Source organism: Drosophila grimshawi, unplaced genomic scaffold, assembly GCF_018153295.1.
Source record: "Drosophila grimshawi isolate 15287-2541.00 unplaced genomic scaffold, ASM1815329v1 contig_311, whole genome shotgun sequence".
NCBI classification, from domain to species: Eukaryota; Metazoa; Arthropoda; class Insecta; order Diptera; family Drosophilidae; genus Drosophila; species Drosophila grimshawi.
In genome coordinates, this window is record NW_025063098.1 from 28,131,209 (window position 1) to 28,145,395 (window position 14,187).

Below are 14,187 nucleotides of genomic sequence, written 5' to 3' on the forward strand. Positions count from 1 at the left end.
CAATTGCGTTAATTTTAATATCTTTATATTGGTGATGCAAAGCCGCTTACTGCCCAGGGCGAAAGGTCATCATCATCATTATCGTCATCACATCTTTGTCACTTGGACCTAAATACCCGTGCGACTTTAACGTGACCAACGACACGCACCAACGACTCTAATAAAAAGGTGAGAGCTTCCCACACCATCACCTAAAATTTAATTACAAATTTCTACCCTAAGTAAAAATTGCATGTGTAGGGTATTTTAATTAACGCACATGCCGTATTCTCTGTGTATCTGTTTGTGTTTTCTTTGTGAAAGTGTTTGTTTATTTGAGTTTGTTCGCTTTTCGGATGCCCAGGCGTGGTCATCATGCCTACTGTGATGTCATTAACGAGATCTGTCGCCCATATGCAAACAGAGATGTGAGACCAGAGTGCTCTGAAGAGGCCGTAAATGGAAAGTCATAAGCAATGACAAGAAATGTTATTTAACTTTTTGCTTAGGCAAATTGCGCAACACAAGGCATTCTAAAATTGCTGCCTTCTAGTGTTGATCATAATAATTGATTCAGAAAAAAACGTCAAGATATTTGTAATACAAATACAAACAGAGACTGACTGAAGCATCGGCTGTGCGTCTCGAGTGGAGCGTGAGCAAGTGATTAGCATATTTATGAGTAAAAGTGAAATTAATGAATAGAAAATGTAATATGCACAGACACACGAAAAAGGTTCGCAAATATTGACAAAGTTCAACGCATTTGTGGCTAACTTCCACTCGACCAACGACTGACTGGACAATGTGCGGAAGCGTTGATGCATACCAAAAGGTCGCAAATATTTTACATCATATAATGAATCATGGCCAGCCCCTAAGACATCTCTGCGCATCCACTTCAAAAAAGCAATGATAAACTTATGTCAGTTACAGTTCAGATGAGCTCTTCGAGTGCTTTCTTTGGATGGTGGCAGTTGACAACTTTTTGGCTAATACACGCTAAGTGAATTTCTGGCACTTTCTCAACAGTTTACCAAATGTTTACATGCTGGCAATGGTCGTATTTCATTTTCAATAGCACAGAATGCTCCCAAATCGTCTTCAAAACATTGCTGAGCCATTGTTTGGGGCCAGGGCTTTTAGGTATTGGGAGCGGACGGTTATTGATTCTGCGGTTCCATAAACTTAGTAACTTTCATTTCGTTTTGCTATTTGATTTTTGTAGCATTGTGAATTATTGTGGTCATGCCTGGGCCAGAAGGAGGACGGTCTTGTCTCTGTTTCTGCTCGTTAAACACGGCTCAATGGCAACGTTTGTCACCAGAAATTAATAACAATGTGCCGGTTAGTTGGCCAATTCTAAGCAACAGCTTTCTCATGCGTAAGCCGGCCAAAGAAACTCGTTCACTAGCCAATAAATAAATACACCCCAATGCACTACCAAAGCGGGTGTCTAGTAAGTGAAACTTTGCTAACGCTTAAGACCAGTTTCATTCATATATATATATATATATATCATATCAAATGTATGTTTTGGAGTAATTGAGAAATATAATTAAACAAATCTTTTCTTGATTGTAAAATATTAATTGAATTATATTTAATAAAATAAAAACCAAAAAGTATTTTATCAATTAATTATTGTGCTATGAAAGTCTCAATATGGTTTTACTCAAATTTTCTTCTAAAAAATCGGTTAAGTTTCAGTATATTTTGGTCTGTGCTGATTACCCTCAAGCACCAAGGCAGATGAGCTTCTAACACTAATTACACAAGTGACCCATTTTGTTTGCATCACTTTTAACACCAGATTATGGTTTAAAGTTGCAACTTTAACTGTATGCAGCAGCTGGCCATATTTGTCAAGGAAAAAAGTCAAAGGTCAGCTGACTAATGACCAATTTGCTGGCTGACCGAACAGCTGAGCGTAATATTTATGTTTATCATGACGTTGCTGTTGTCAGCGATGATAAGACGACTCTCGCCAGATTGATAATCTTGGCGCTAAATTGACAGGCAATTCCGCACAGCGCTAATTAACTCTCAGAGTACGTTTTTCACACAAAGTTTGTTATTTTTTATTAGCATTTGTAAAAGAGAAAACTGTGATGTCGCTGATATTTAGTCGTTACTTTTGTCACTCAGCTTACGGCGTCAATGTCACGCAGCGGCATTGGTTAAGAGCACAGGTATTATCTTCAGCTGAGACTCGAATTGAAGCCAAAACAGCTGTGCCTCTCTACGTAAGCCGTTACGTTGTGGTAACGCTTGCAAACTGGTTGATCGCACCCGCCGTCGACTTCAGAGCCGTTGGCTTTCGCCCGCCAGTCCAAAACTTGGCGAGCTGAACGACAGTCGCAACTCGCTGCTGAAGCGCTGGTATACAAATAAAACAACAAAGCGACGCTCAAAAAATTTATGGAAATGAAAGCACAATTAGATTCCGGCTTCAAGATTGCTCAGTCACAAATCGATTAAAATAAATGCCAAAAATATAACAAATTGTTAGCCATGTGCTCAAAGTGAGCCTTTGTGTGCGTTGGCTCTGAAGTGAAAACCGAACGCAACAATTGCATTGACAGTGTGTCCGAGGGGTGATGAATTAAAGTATCGCTTAGTGAACGGGTTTTTCGGTCGGTTACTTGGTTAGCCTGTCGATTGTTGTTGGCCTGCTACATATACATACATTCGGTCAGTGCAAGCATTTCACCAACGCAAAAAAATAACTTTAAGCCGATTGCAATAACAATTTTCGAACAAGATAACCAAATAAAACGAAAGTTTCGGTTTGCAGGCGAGCATCGAAAATCGTTAAAGACTTCTTCAACGGAATTTCGCATATAGTTCAAATCGCGCTGCAACTCTAACCTGCACAACAAATGAATTAACAATAACGTGGCTGCTAAATCAACTAATGGGCATTATATAAGAAAGGTAAACGTCATAAAAATTTAATTAAAAATGCGCGCTACAATTCATATTGAAAGTGAGTTTTGCTGTGTGTATTTTTATCTGTGTGTGTGCGTGTTTGTGAGCTGTGTGTAACGGCGTTGAAAACTAATTCGACGAAATAATTAAATGAGATTTTTCGCCGATTGAAGCTAAACATTAACAAATATATACACAAAAAAGAGCCGTAACAAACAAAAACAAAATCCAAAACCAATTGTTAACATTTCACTGTCGTCGCATCTCGCTCTGTATCTCTGTGCCCCTATCTCTATCTATCTACTTCTCTCTCTCTTTCTCTCTCTTTCTCTTTATGGACTTTGAATTGAAAGCATGCGAACGTTTGGACTTTAAAGTTTATTCGAAACGCAGCAATGAAACGCTTAAGATGGTCTGCGGTTATATAAGCACTTAACAGCTGGCCTACCTCAATTTACAGTTTGGCAGAGAATCGAGCTCGATTTTCAAAATTCAGTTGACACTTTCTTTTTGAGAAATTGGTTAACGTGTGCGTTATATGCGCCTACATGAAAGCCACTATCTTCTATCTACTATCTACACATATACCCATATCATCGGGACAGTTGTGTGTGGTTTCGTCTTGTTTTCGCCATCAATCAACTGCAACATGTTAAATGTTAATAATTTAACAGACTGCTGAACCTATGGCTATCATTAATGCCACCCTATTGATTACCGGAACGTTAAGTAGCTGTAACAAAAACTGTCACACTGTCGCCTTGGCCAGTGGGGTGTGTAAATGTGGTGAAATGTATCTTGAAGATACAATGTGAAGTACTTGCTTGCTGTTCGTAAAGCAGCAGACATGCATCGACCGTACTTTCATTTTAGTTAACGTCCGCTGCAGATTTCCAACTCTCGCTTTGTGGAGAAGCAGGCAGCAACAGCGGATGAGCCAGCAACTGCAGCAACTTTCAAAGCAGCCTCTGCCACCAGTTTTCGAGTGCAATATTCAGCAATCGCATCTGACAAATGCAGCCCATTTGAATACGCATATTCGCCTCGGCTGCCTCTTATTACATTTTGTTGACGCTTAGTCAAGGCTGAGAGATAATGATGCGCCACAAGAGGTGGCAGAGAGTGTGGTAGATACACGCTCAAGGCTAACGCCCGCCTTCAAAACCAATTTAATGCCGAAAAGAAATATGCGTATGCGATGCTTCTCTGAGCATGGAATTGAATTGTCTGAAGTTGTAATTTGATGAAATTACCTCGCACATCGTGCGCATAATCAACGTATAAATAGATATTGCATAATTTGTCATCTCATTTTAAGTCGAACAATTTCATTTGGGTTCAGAGTATATAATTTATATGGATGACATCTAATGACCGCACACACTGTCGATGTAACTTTCTAAAATCAAAAGACATACAGCATCAAATGGCATTTGGTCGAAACGAGCATTGATTGCAGCCAAAAGTTATTTTTGGCCATAAACAAAACTCGGCACGCATACAAATAGCTCAATTTGATTGGCAGCCGGCATGGGCTGACGCCCCGAAAAAACAATCAGTGCTTAATGGCCCTCGTGCTGCAGGCCAAATTGGTAACTAATTGGCGAAAACAACATTTCACTTGACTCACAGAGAAATTGCATTACACGCCAATCCCCAACACAAGCCAACAACTAGGGTCGACGTGCCCCGGAAATTGATATGAATTGTCATTTAGGCATGAGCCAAGAATAGCAAAGAACCCAAAAGGAGCCAAAAGAGCCTCGTCTAGCGCCTCTCCGACAGGTGAAGGAGCAGATGTATCCTTATTTAACCATCAATCAGAGTGAGCGCTTCCCATCGACTAATTTAAGCCTCACAAACATAATCGATACATTTTGTCTTAAGTATGAAAGCCAACATTTCTTTCACAGAAATAATTCTATGCAAGATACAATTGTCTGTGTCATTATGTTAATAACCGTTGTAACTAATAACCATATATTATATATATATAATTGTTATATAGGTAGCAAATCCATCTCGAAGACTGCAAGTTCATTTCAAAGGTCATGTAAGATATTACGTCTTTCTTAAATTTAAAAGTCTTCTAAATTAGCTTGGCTCGTAAATTTGTGCAATGATAAACTAATTATAGTCAAATTAGTGCGGAATTCAAATAGCTAACTTTAAAGTTGAAAGAGTTCGACTTCGAGAGACTCTTAAATTGTTAAATATATATTTTATATATATAGAATTTATATCCTTTATCTCTTATGGTCTCTGAAATATTACAGACGAACAAACTGACGGACAGACATGATCGTGACCCAGAATATATATTTTATCTACCAGTTACATCATATTGCTCAACTTTATTATACAATTTTCACAAACTTTAATGCGTTAAGATGTATAAATAATTCAACATTTTCTTCTCTCCATATTTGAGCAAAACGAGATCAAGACAGATTGGATAGATTAAGTTTGTCAACTTTTGCAACTTCTTGTGTATAGTTCTGAATACATAAATGCATGAGTCCTTGTTTATGGCAAGTGATTCTCGACTGATATGGTTGACAACTGGTTGCAGTCGTTCACATTTGACAGAGTTGTTAACGGTTATATCACTGTCTTACAGACTTCGTGGCTGAGTCGAGACAATTGCGCTGTACAAAGTGCTGTTTATGACCGCATTTGACCGCTAAATTAATGTCGTTTGTCAACTGGTTATACAAAAACTAGATTTAATTTTTGTTGTTGTTGCTGTCGTTGTGGTTTTGTCCAACTTTTGTACTTTGTGACAGAGTGCACGAGCGTGTCCCAAATGATGACAGCAGGCTTAATTTACCCCGTCGCCGACTCTACGCAGTTGGCCCTTCGATCCGCTCTTATATTAAGTAAATGGTATTCATATGCGACAGCTAAGACGCGACTTTTGATCCAATACCATCAACTTGCATTAGAGCAAACTTAGCGGCAGCCGTCAGAAGTTTTCAAAACTTTTGCAATTTAATTAAGAATATATATTTCAGATGTGATAAATAGAACTTTAAGTAAAAAGGTTAGTAGTTAAGTCGTTGCCATCGCCTGCAAGCATTCAAATATAGGTTTAAGTTTGACTTCAAGTTTGGGGCAAGGCTTTATGAGGGCAGAATACTAGAGCATGAAGTCTGACGGAGCAAGAACTTAAAAGCTGCAGTCTCTCTGAGCCCAGCTCTGCTCAGCTCAGCTGACCTACAGAAAGATGCAAACTTCGTGATAAATGCTCGTTAGTTTGTTTAGTTCTGGCTGCCGAGTTTGGGTTTCGTTTTGAAGTTTTCATTCAGACAGCTTATTTGCATGCATAGAAACACGGCGTGGGTGCTGTGTGTGGCTGTATACCACATAACCAAACTCGTGCTTGTGCCCACTTTTGAATAATTAAAGCTAAGAATGAAAAGCAGCTTAGTCAAACTAAATGTTGTGTTTTGTTTTTGGGTTAAAACATTTGGACAAGCTGTTGCGGCAACAGTTGCAGCGCTGTGTGGCAAGTTCAAATGATTAATGAATGCACCTAATGCATACAACAATGATACACTGGAATACTGAAATATACAAGTACATCTGGAAACTGAACTATCTTTGTATGTGTGTTAATTGGTTGAGCAACGTCAAATAACTTGCTGTGAGACAACTCGTTGAAAATAATTGAGACCACTTATATTTGCTGTGAATATTACATAATTTATGGAAGTACTTCAATTAACTTAACCATATATCTGAACACTTATATTTTATTTGAAGTGGGTTTTGTTAGACAAGTTAAGTTTCAGTTTTGCTGTTATTTTTGTTTGCTATAACATTAACAAGTATTTCATACAACAAATCAAGTAGACACATATTATTTAATTTGAAAATATTTAACGAAACTTTTATGATAGGGTAAATATTTACGTTAGTTTGTGTCAAGTGACGTTTCAAGGAGAAATTCCAACTCCATGGCAATGAATCAATGCATTTAAAATGTATGCATATTATGTGGATTCATTAAAGTCACGAGGTTTTTTGTTGGGCTGTAATTTGTAATGAATGCAAAAAGTTTATGCAGCATATAAAATGAAAATATTTAGTTTGTTTTTTATTTGAAAGAATTAAAAGAGCAAACACTTGTTAGTACGAATCTTGTAATAGTGGCTTTCTAGCCTGCATCATTTTGTATCCAATTAGCAGCATTTGTAAAAACGAAAGTGAAAATTCAACATGAAAATCTCGTGATCTGTGGCGTTGAATGCCTCAAACCGACAAATGCTACTACTGCTCTGCAGACTCAACTCAACTCGACTCAACAGCTGGAATGCTAAAATACGCGCTGCTGCAAATATAAACAAACTGTGTACATTTTCACTTTTTTCGCTCTGCGAAAGATGGGGCGGGGCTGAAGCGCTTTCTGGTTGTGTGTCAAAAAGCGTTGCCGGCACAAGACAAATAAAAAGTCGGCGACGTGCATTGCTTACTTAACGCCTAACAACTAAGTGAGCTGGGAGGGCTTGGAGGGGAGAGCCGTGTATTGGTACTGTCGAGTTACTGTTACTTGCAAGTTAGCAGCGCCTTAAAGGTGGTTGAGTGGTGCAGATCTGTGCCAATGCAGAGGGTCACAATCGGTTGGCTGTCACGCACGTGCTGTAAAATTGTTTATTCGCGGCTTACAACAATATCTCAACCGAATTTATCATAAATGGGCAACGGAAATAACTTTAACGTCTGTGGATTTCATTATAGATAAAGACGCGAGCGCAGAACGTGCAACAAAATCCCATGCTACAGCTGTTGTGGCATGCAAGCGTTAGAGAAAAACAGAGACCGAACAAATAACACAATCAACCGAGCCAAGTGTAAACTCTAATGAGAATGTTAACCACAGCAAATGAAGTTGCCAGGCGTCAGAGCAAATTAAAAACAAACACGCACAGAAAGCGAAGATGCAACCCGCTGTTGTTGTTGCTCCTGTTGCATGCAATTTTAAGCGACGCCACTCAGCAGAGTAGAACAACAACTTTTAGTCAGCCCCTGACAACAATGTTGGGCGCGGCGCACAACGATGACAACACTTTCGTCCCCATTCTGCCGAAAGACATCAGTCCGGAGTTCATCTCCCGTAATGTATTCACCAAAGCAGGACAATACCGTGTCTTTGAGCCTCTGGAGAGCGAAAGCGATTTACGGCTCACTATGGCAGTGAGGCGCAAAGACTACATGCAAAGGGTGGAGCAGCCAATGCAGCCAGTGCAGGCAGTGCAGCTACAAAATGTTAAAAAGCCAAACGCATCCACAAGAACAATTGCCCGACAGCCTGGGCAGAGGACAACAACTATGTCCTTAAGCACACAGCCGCCGAGTAAATTGAATTCCAGCTCTTCTGCATTACACGACGAAGTTGAGAGCTTGGAGAACTTGCTAATGGAGTATGTTGAGCAGTTTTTCACACATGGCAAATATGAACCGATGCCAGGACTTGTACTGGCCCTGCAGCAGAATCACTCAAAGCCATTAAGACTTCAGCGAAGTGTTGTGGAGGATGCGAATGTGGAGCTCAACATTCCTCGGGCGTTGCAAAGTGCTCGACTTTTGTTCTTTGCTGGTAAGTTGAAACAACTTGTGGGGGCGGATTCACTAATGACTTAATTCCTCTGGTAGGACTCAAGAAAGTAATGTGGCCCATCTATATGGGTCTGCAGGTGCTGAAGAGTTTGCTTTTTGCCTTGTTTTTGCCCACCATAATTGGCAGCGTGAGTCGTCTAATTGGCAAGGGTAAGCTTTTGCATAAACGTGTCTACAATTCGTTTAACACAAATGTTCGATTCAATTCATTAACAGGCATCACGACGGGCTCGGCCAGTTCGGTGCCGTTGTTTGTGCGTCCCATGGATCCGCCCCAGGAGTTGGACTTTAGGGACAATAGCGTCCACTTTGAGGACGACAACAAGTTTGGCATGGCCGATGATGCTAAAAATAATGCGGGCTATGAATACAATGCAGGTGGGTGTTAGCAATTTTTGCACACAATTTAGCAAAAATAAATCTATGGTTACGGTAATTTGGGGTAAGTAAAACTTTTCTTTGACTTTTGTCACTTTACCGAAATTGTCTCTTTGAAATGCGTCAAAATTGTAATACTCTGAGAAAAGTTTACAGTGAAAAGATTTTGCTTGAAAAGAACATTATTACGCCATTACTTAATCTCTAATAGAAAATATAAATTAATACACATAAAAAGGCACAAAGATGCTCAGAATATATAATGATAGTCTATATACTACCCACGCCTTTCTTTGATGAAAATCAGGCACTTTTCACTTAGCTCATCCTCTCATCTCAGAAAATTCCCATAAACTTAGAAACTTAAACTTAAAACTGTAGTGTAAAAGTTGAAGTGGGCATGGTTGATTGAAATTTCGACAAATTTACATATACTATGCATTTTGCAGAAGCGTCACAGCAGCAGGCTCAATATGCTGCCTTCAATCCCAACTCGCTGAACTCGGCCACACTCTCCCGCTACGGAGGCCAACAAATGCAGGATACTTATCTGAGCGCGCTGCAGAGCATTGGCGCCGCCTCCTTTAAAAACTCTGGGAGTCTGTCCGCTGGATCCTCTAATGGAATGGCGGCACCTGGCATGGCCAAGAAACCAGCATCGCCGGCGAATATGAATACGTTCCAGAGTTTCCAGAAGGTGCCGAACTCGTCGCTGCTGCTCTCCAACTATGATCCTTTCTATAGTCCGCTGCTCTCGCGGCTCGACTCGGTGTTTGCCCAGCTGAAACTGAATTCGGAGAATGAGAATTGCAGGGAGAAACTCATCTGTCTGATGTACTCGAATCCCGCAAAGTATGCTCCTTACAGCAATCTCGTATCTGCACAGCTTAGTCGGTGAGTTGTGCTCGCTCCTAAAATTATGCTATATATTCTTTAATTAAAACATTTGTAATTTAGCGAACTTAATGAGCTGCGGAAGCCGACCTCGGATAACCCCGACATTTTGCGCTTCTTCAAGTATATGCGTGCGGCCAAGGATGGCCAGGATGGCATTGACTGCGAGGAGTTGTTTGTCAAATGTAAGGAATTCAAGGATTTCGAAAATCCCGCTATGCTCTCCACCTACAACGACATCAACAAATTGGTACAAGCACGTAAATTGGCGTAGAAACGATGACGGAGGACGATGCGAAAGTTCGCACAAGTCAGAATAGGATAGCAGATGACACATCAGATGTTTGATGTCTGCTTCTGTAATTATGCATATTTTACTTTAGCCTAGCCATACGAAACGACTAAATATACATAAATATATAAATTTAGATGTGCGTCGGGAGCAGAGACAGGTTGTGTTTTTTTGGGGCTTTAATTAGTGTGCTGTAAATAGAGAGCTTTGTGTTTAATAGTTTAGTTAGCAAGCAACATCATTTGCTTATATTTTAGCCATTTAGCTAACTTATTTTATTTATTTATCATTTAATTTATTCTATCTATAATGTGCTTAATTGATATATTATTTATTTATTTATTGCGTTTTAATTGTTATCCACTTAGTCAGCCAACACTGTTGCTGCTTAAGCCCCTGAAAAATACCAATAAAGCTTAATTTGTAAAATAAATTTTAAAAATTGAATTTCATTAAACTAAAAAAGCAGAAAAGAGCGGAAAATTGACTTGCAAAAACACTTCAAACGGAATTATGTTGACTGAATTATGTTACTGAATGATTATCGCTATAAAAATGGAACAAAGATACTGTTCAAGTTGTATAAGAAAAATAATTTAATACGAGCTTAAATGTCAAATTTATTGCAAACATTTTTAACTGAGCTCATTGAAGATGTATTAAATGATTTTGCAGAAATTTTCGATACAATAAAAATAAATAAATAAAAGCAAAATATGTTTTTTTTGCATCAACAAGGAGACCACGACAAACGCTGCATATTGGCTGCGTTTCAAATCAGAAATTCGGTTTTGCTCCTTTTGCACTCATACATATATAAAAATGTGAACATATCTGCCAGTCTATATTTCCGCATGATAACTTTGAGCGACCTCATCAAGGAGTTGTATTTATAACTGAACTTGCACGCTACATGATTTCAGTGTCCCCCACATAAAATTATACCCTACACTTATGATAAAGTTTCAAGTGGTTATGATCTGGTCAAAAAAATATATGATGCAGGCAAAGGAATGGATCGCTTATCTATACGTGAAGTACAAACTTAATAATCGTTGATCGATTTCTCTGATAGCTTTTTTTTATACTTAGTTTAGAAAGTAAGTTCAATGCTTAGTACATGTATCTATTTAAGATTGGGAAATATTTAAATTGAAGTTGTCTCTATTTAAGATAATGCTTTAATTACTTTGGCTGATCCAAACTTGTATCTCTTTTTTATTTGACAAGTATTTTGACGTTGTTTTACCGGTAGCTAAAAGGAGGGTATCTACTAATCTGCCACTCGTGCCCCCATAAGTTTAATTGTAATGCTGTTGCAAGTATACTTTGTGTATGTAACGATCTAACTTGATTGCAATTATTGCTATTTTAGCTGGCAGCTACCACAAATGTCCAACCCGCATCATCGCTGTGCCGTCGGCTGACATTTTGTTGATCAAAGTAGTGAACCAAATCGTTATTATTCCCTTGGCTGTTTTGATGGTGTGTGTGTGTGTGTGTGTGTGTTATTTGCTCTCTTGTGGTAAGAGGCAACAAAACTCGGCTCTTGCTGCATGACAACGGGTAGTCAGTTTTATCGTTGACGTACTTCTGCTTTTCGGGGCTTTTCCCCACATAACTGTGGCACACACGCACTCACCCAAATTTACAAAATCACAGCATCCACGACAAATTGGGGGCAATACAGTATGCAGCAATCCAAACTTGGCTGCAGATGCCAACAGCATATTGTAGATGCAAATTGCACTCAAAAAGTTTGTTCACATTTTGCATTGACTTTAACCCGAGGCCCGCCCCCATGTTGCCCAGTCGGAAACCAGTTGAGTTGTACAGTAAAAGTGATTATTACCTCTGCTGAGCATGTTACATAATCACTTGAGGCTTGGCTGTGACGTACGTTTTCCCGCTGATCCGTTGATCCACACATGCTGACTCACCAGCGAGTTGGCTCTTTAAATTAAAGTTGAATTTAACCCAAGGCCCCGACGTGTGCCACATATAATTTTGGGATTTTCTCAAGGCGTCGCTTGCCGGACACTAAAGTCATTGACGCCGCAGCCCACAGACCCACATACATACATTCATACCTCCATCCATTGACTTGGCCAACCCCAACCTACCGCAAGTGTGAGCGTGTTGACGTCTCTCGATCATCGTAATTATGAGTAGCTGGTCTACTACTGATCGAGCCAGTGGCACTCAGTCGACAAATTTGTTTACTGGAACTGGCTGTGTTAAGTCTCTACATCTCCGGCTCTGCTCTGGCCCATTGTTTGTTTGCTGGTGTTTTGTGTTTTGTGCGTTGGCTTGAGTCACAAACACAACGTTGTTTTTGCTTGCACTTCTTTCACAGCACCTCTCGCATTTCATATAAAATCATTGCCGGCCAGCAGCAGCACCACAGTCGATTGTAAGCCAGCTGAAAGGCAAGGTCCGAAGTCTCAAGCCGTTAAGGATTTAACCAGAAAAAAACTCAAGCGTTTATAGGAAGCACCAAAAGGTAAATAACTCAATCACAAACGTAACCAAAGCAAAAACTCTCAACAAAAAGTGAAGTGAAATGAAGTGTGGCAAGTTATGCAACATGCAAAAAAAATGAAAGAAAAATGACATGGAAAAAGCCAAAATAATATTTAAAGTGAATACAGCTATTGTTATAAGCTACATATATAGGTTCGAGTCATATGTGTGTTATTTAATGATTATAAATTAATTTGGCAACCGTATTTGTATTTGCATAAGTTGGGCAAGCATCGATGGCTCATCATCGTCAACATTTCATTGACCTTCAATTTTAATGCGAAAGCAAAACAAATCGAATCGTTGACAAACTTTTTTGGTCCGATTTTGCAATGTATCCAATGATATATTGAAAAAACGTATATAGATTAGAGTTGAACTCACAATTTCAGTGGAAAGCAATCAATTGTAATTTAGAGGCATCATTTATTTATTTACATAAAATATAAAATGTAAATTTACCGTCCCTAATTCAGATCGGATTGATTGTTATCGTTGTACAAATATATATAGCACACTTTGCGTCTGCGGCAGAATTTTACAAGCTTCATTAAAAGTTTCAAATTTATTGCCAACTTTTCAGCGCTCGCAAATCACTTGCCATAAAAATTTAAATTTTGCCATAATGTTCTGTTCGTTGCATATTCTACGGCGATCTTTAAATTCCACAACAAAATTCAATGCAAACGCATTCATTGAGCTATAGTTCTCTGCATTCAGTGCAATTTACAATACAAAGATAACATTTTACAATATAAAATATAATCAATTACTCGGCTGATTGAATATCATCCATGTGTTCCATGCGATACTTTTGATGTGTGTAAAAACTGTAAAAGTATGTGCAAATATATATTGCACAATTTATTTTGATGTCGATGAAATTGAGTTGACCGCAAAATTCGATTTTGTAGTTATTTACTGCATTAGTTACAGCCAACTGCTTCTCAGACAGCACAGCTATTTGACCTATTTGTGTACCCTTGCTAAGGGTTCAATTATTTGCAGACAAAATATGAATCGATAACAGTTATTTATTGAGAAGTGTATTCGATATTTTTAATGACTTCCAATATGAAAGAGATGTACTAGAAATTGTCACATCTATTTTCTATCTATAGATGTTTATATTGGTTTATAAGAGCATTAAATCTTCGACATGATCCTATCCCTTTTCCTGATTTTAGTCAATTAGCTTCGTTTTTATATGCATTTAACGCAATTTATATTACAAGCAGTTGCTCTTCCAGCCTCACTACTCTCAGGGGTTAGATGACCACAAAAAAAAGAAGCAAACCGGTTTGATTGCATTTCTCTTTAGGCCGAGGCACGCTATGTTTTTGGGTTGAAATTCGGCGCCAAAGCTACAGAAAGCTCGTCTATCGATGTAAGCCAACAGAAAAAAATAAGCATTAGCGGTAAACGCTGCTGTTAGCTGGAAAGTGAGAGTATATTACGTGTGCGCAAATAATTGCAGAAGGTATAACCAAAGCGAGCGGCCAAAAAATCAGTTGCCCAAAGCAGCTGCGGCAATGGCCATAACAAACGCGAGATTCGCCCATTTTTTTTTA

At 38.9% G+C, this 14,187-nt stretch overlaps 1 protein-coding gene across 1 annotated transcript; it reads left to right on the plus strand.

The window, feature by feature from the left end:
- The first annotated feature begins 2,349 nt into the window (after positions 1-2,349).
- Positions 2,350-10,354, plus strand: LOC6569683. The gene is made up of 6 exons (XM_001996029.3): positions 2,350-2,916; positions 7,651-8,509; positions 8,566-8,679; positions 8,746-8,907; positions 9,357-9,801; positions 9,865-10,354. Exons 2-6 carry the CDS (start codon positions 7,774-7,776, stop codon positions 10,073-10,075), a joined length of 1,668 nt encoding a protein of 555 aa, XP_001996065.2. The 5' UTR covers positions 2,350-2,916; positions 7,651-7,773; the 3' UTR covers positions 10,076-10,354.
- Positions 10,355-14,187: the final 3,833 nt, after the last annotated feature.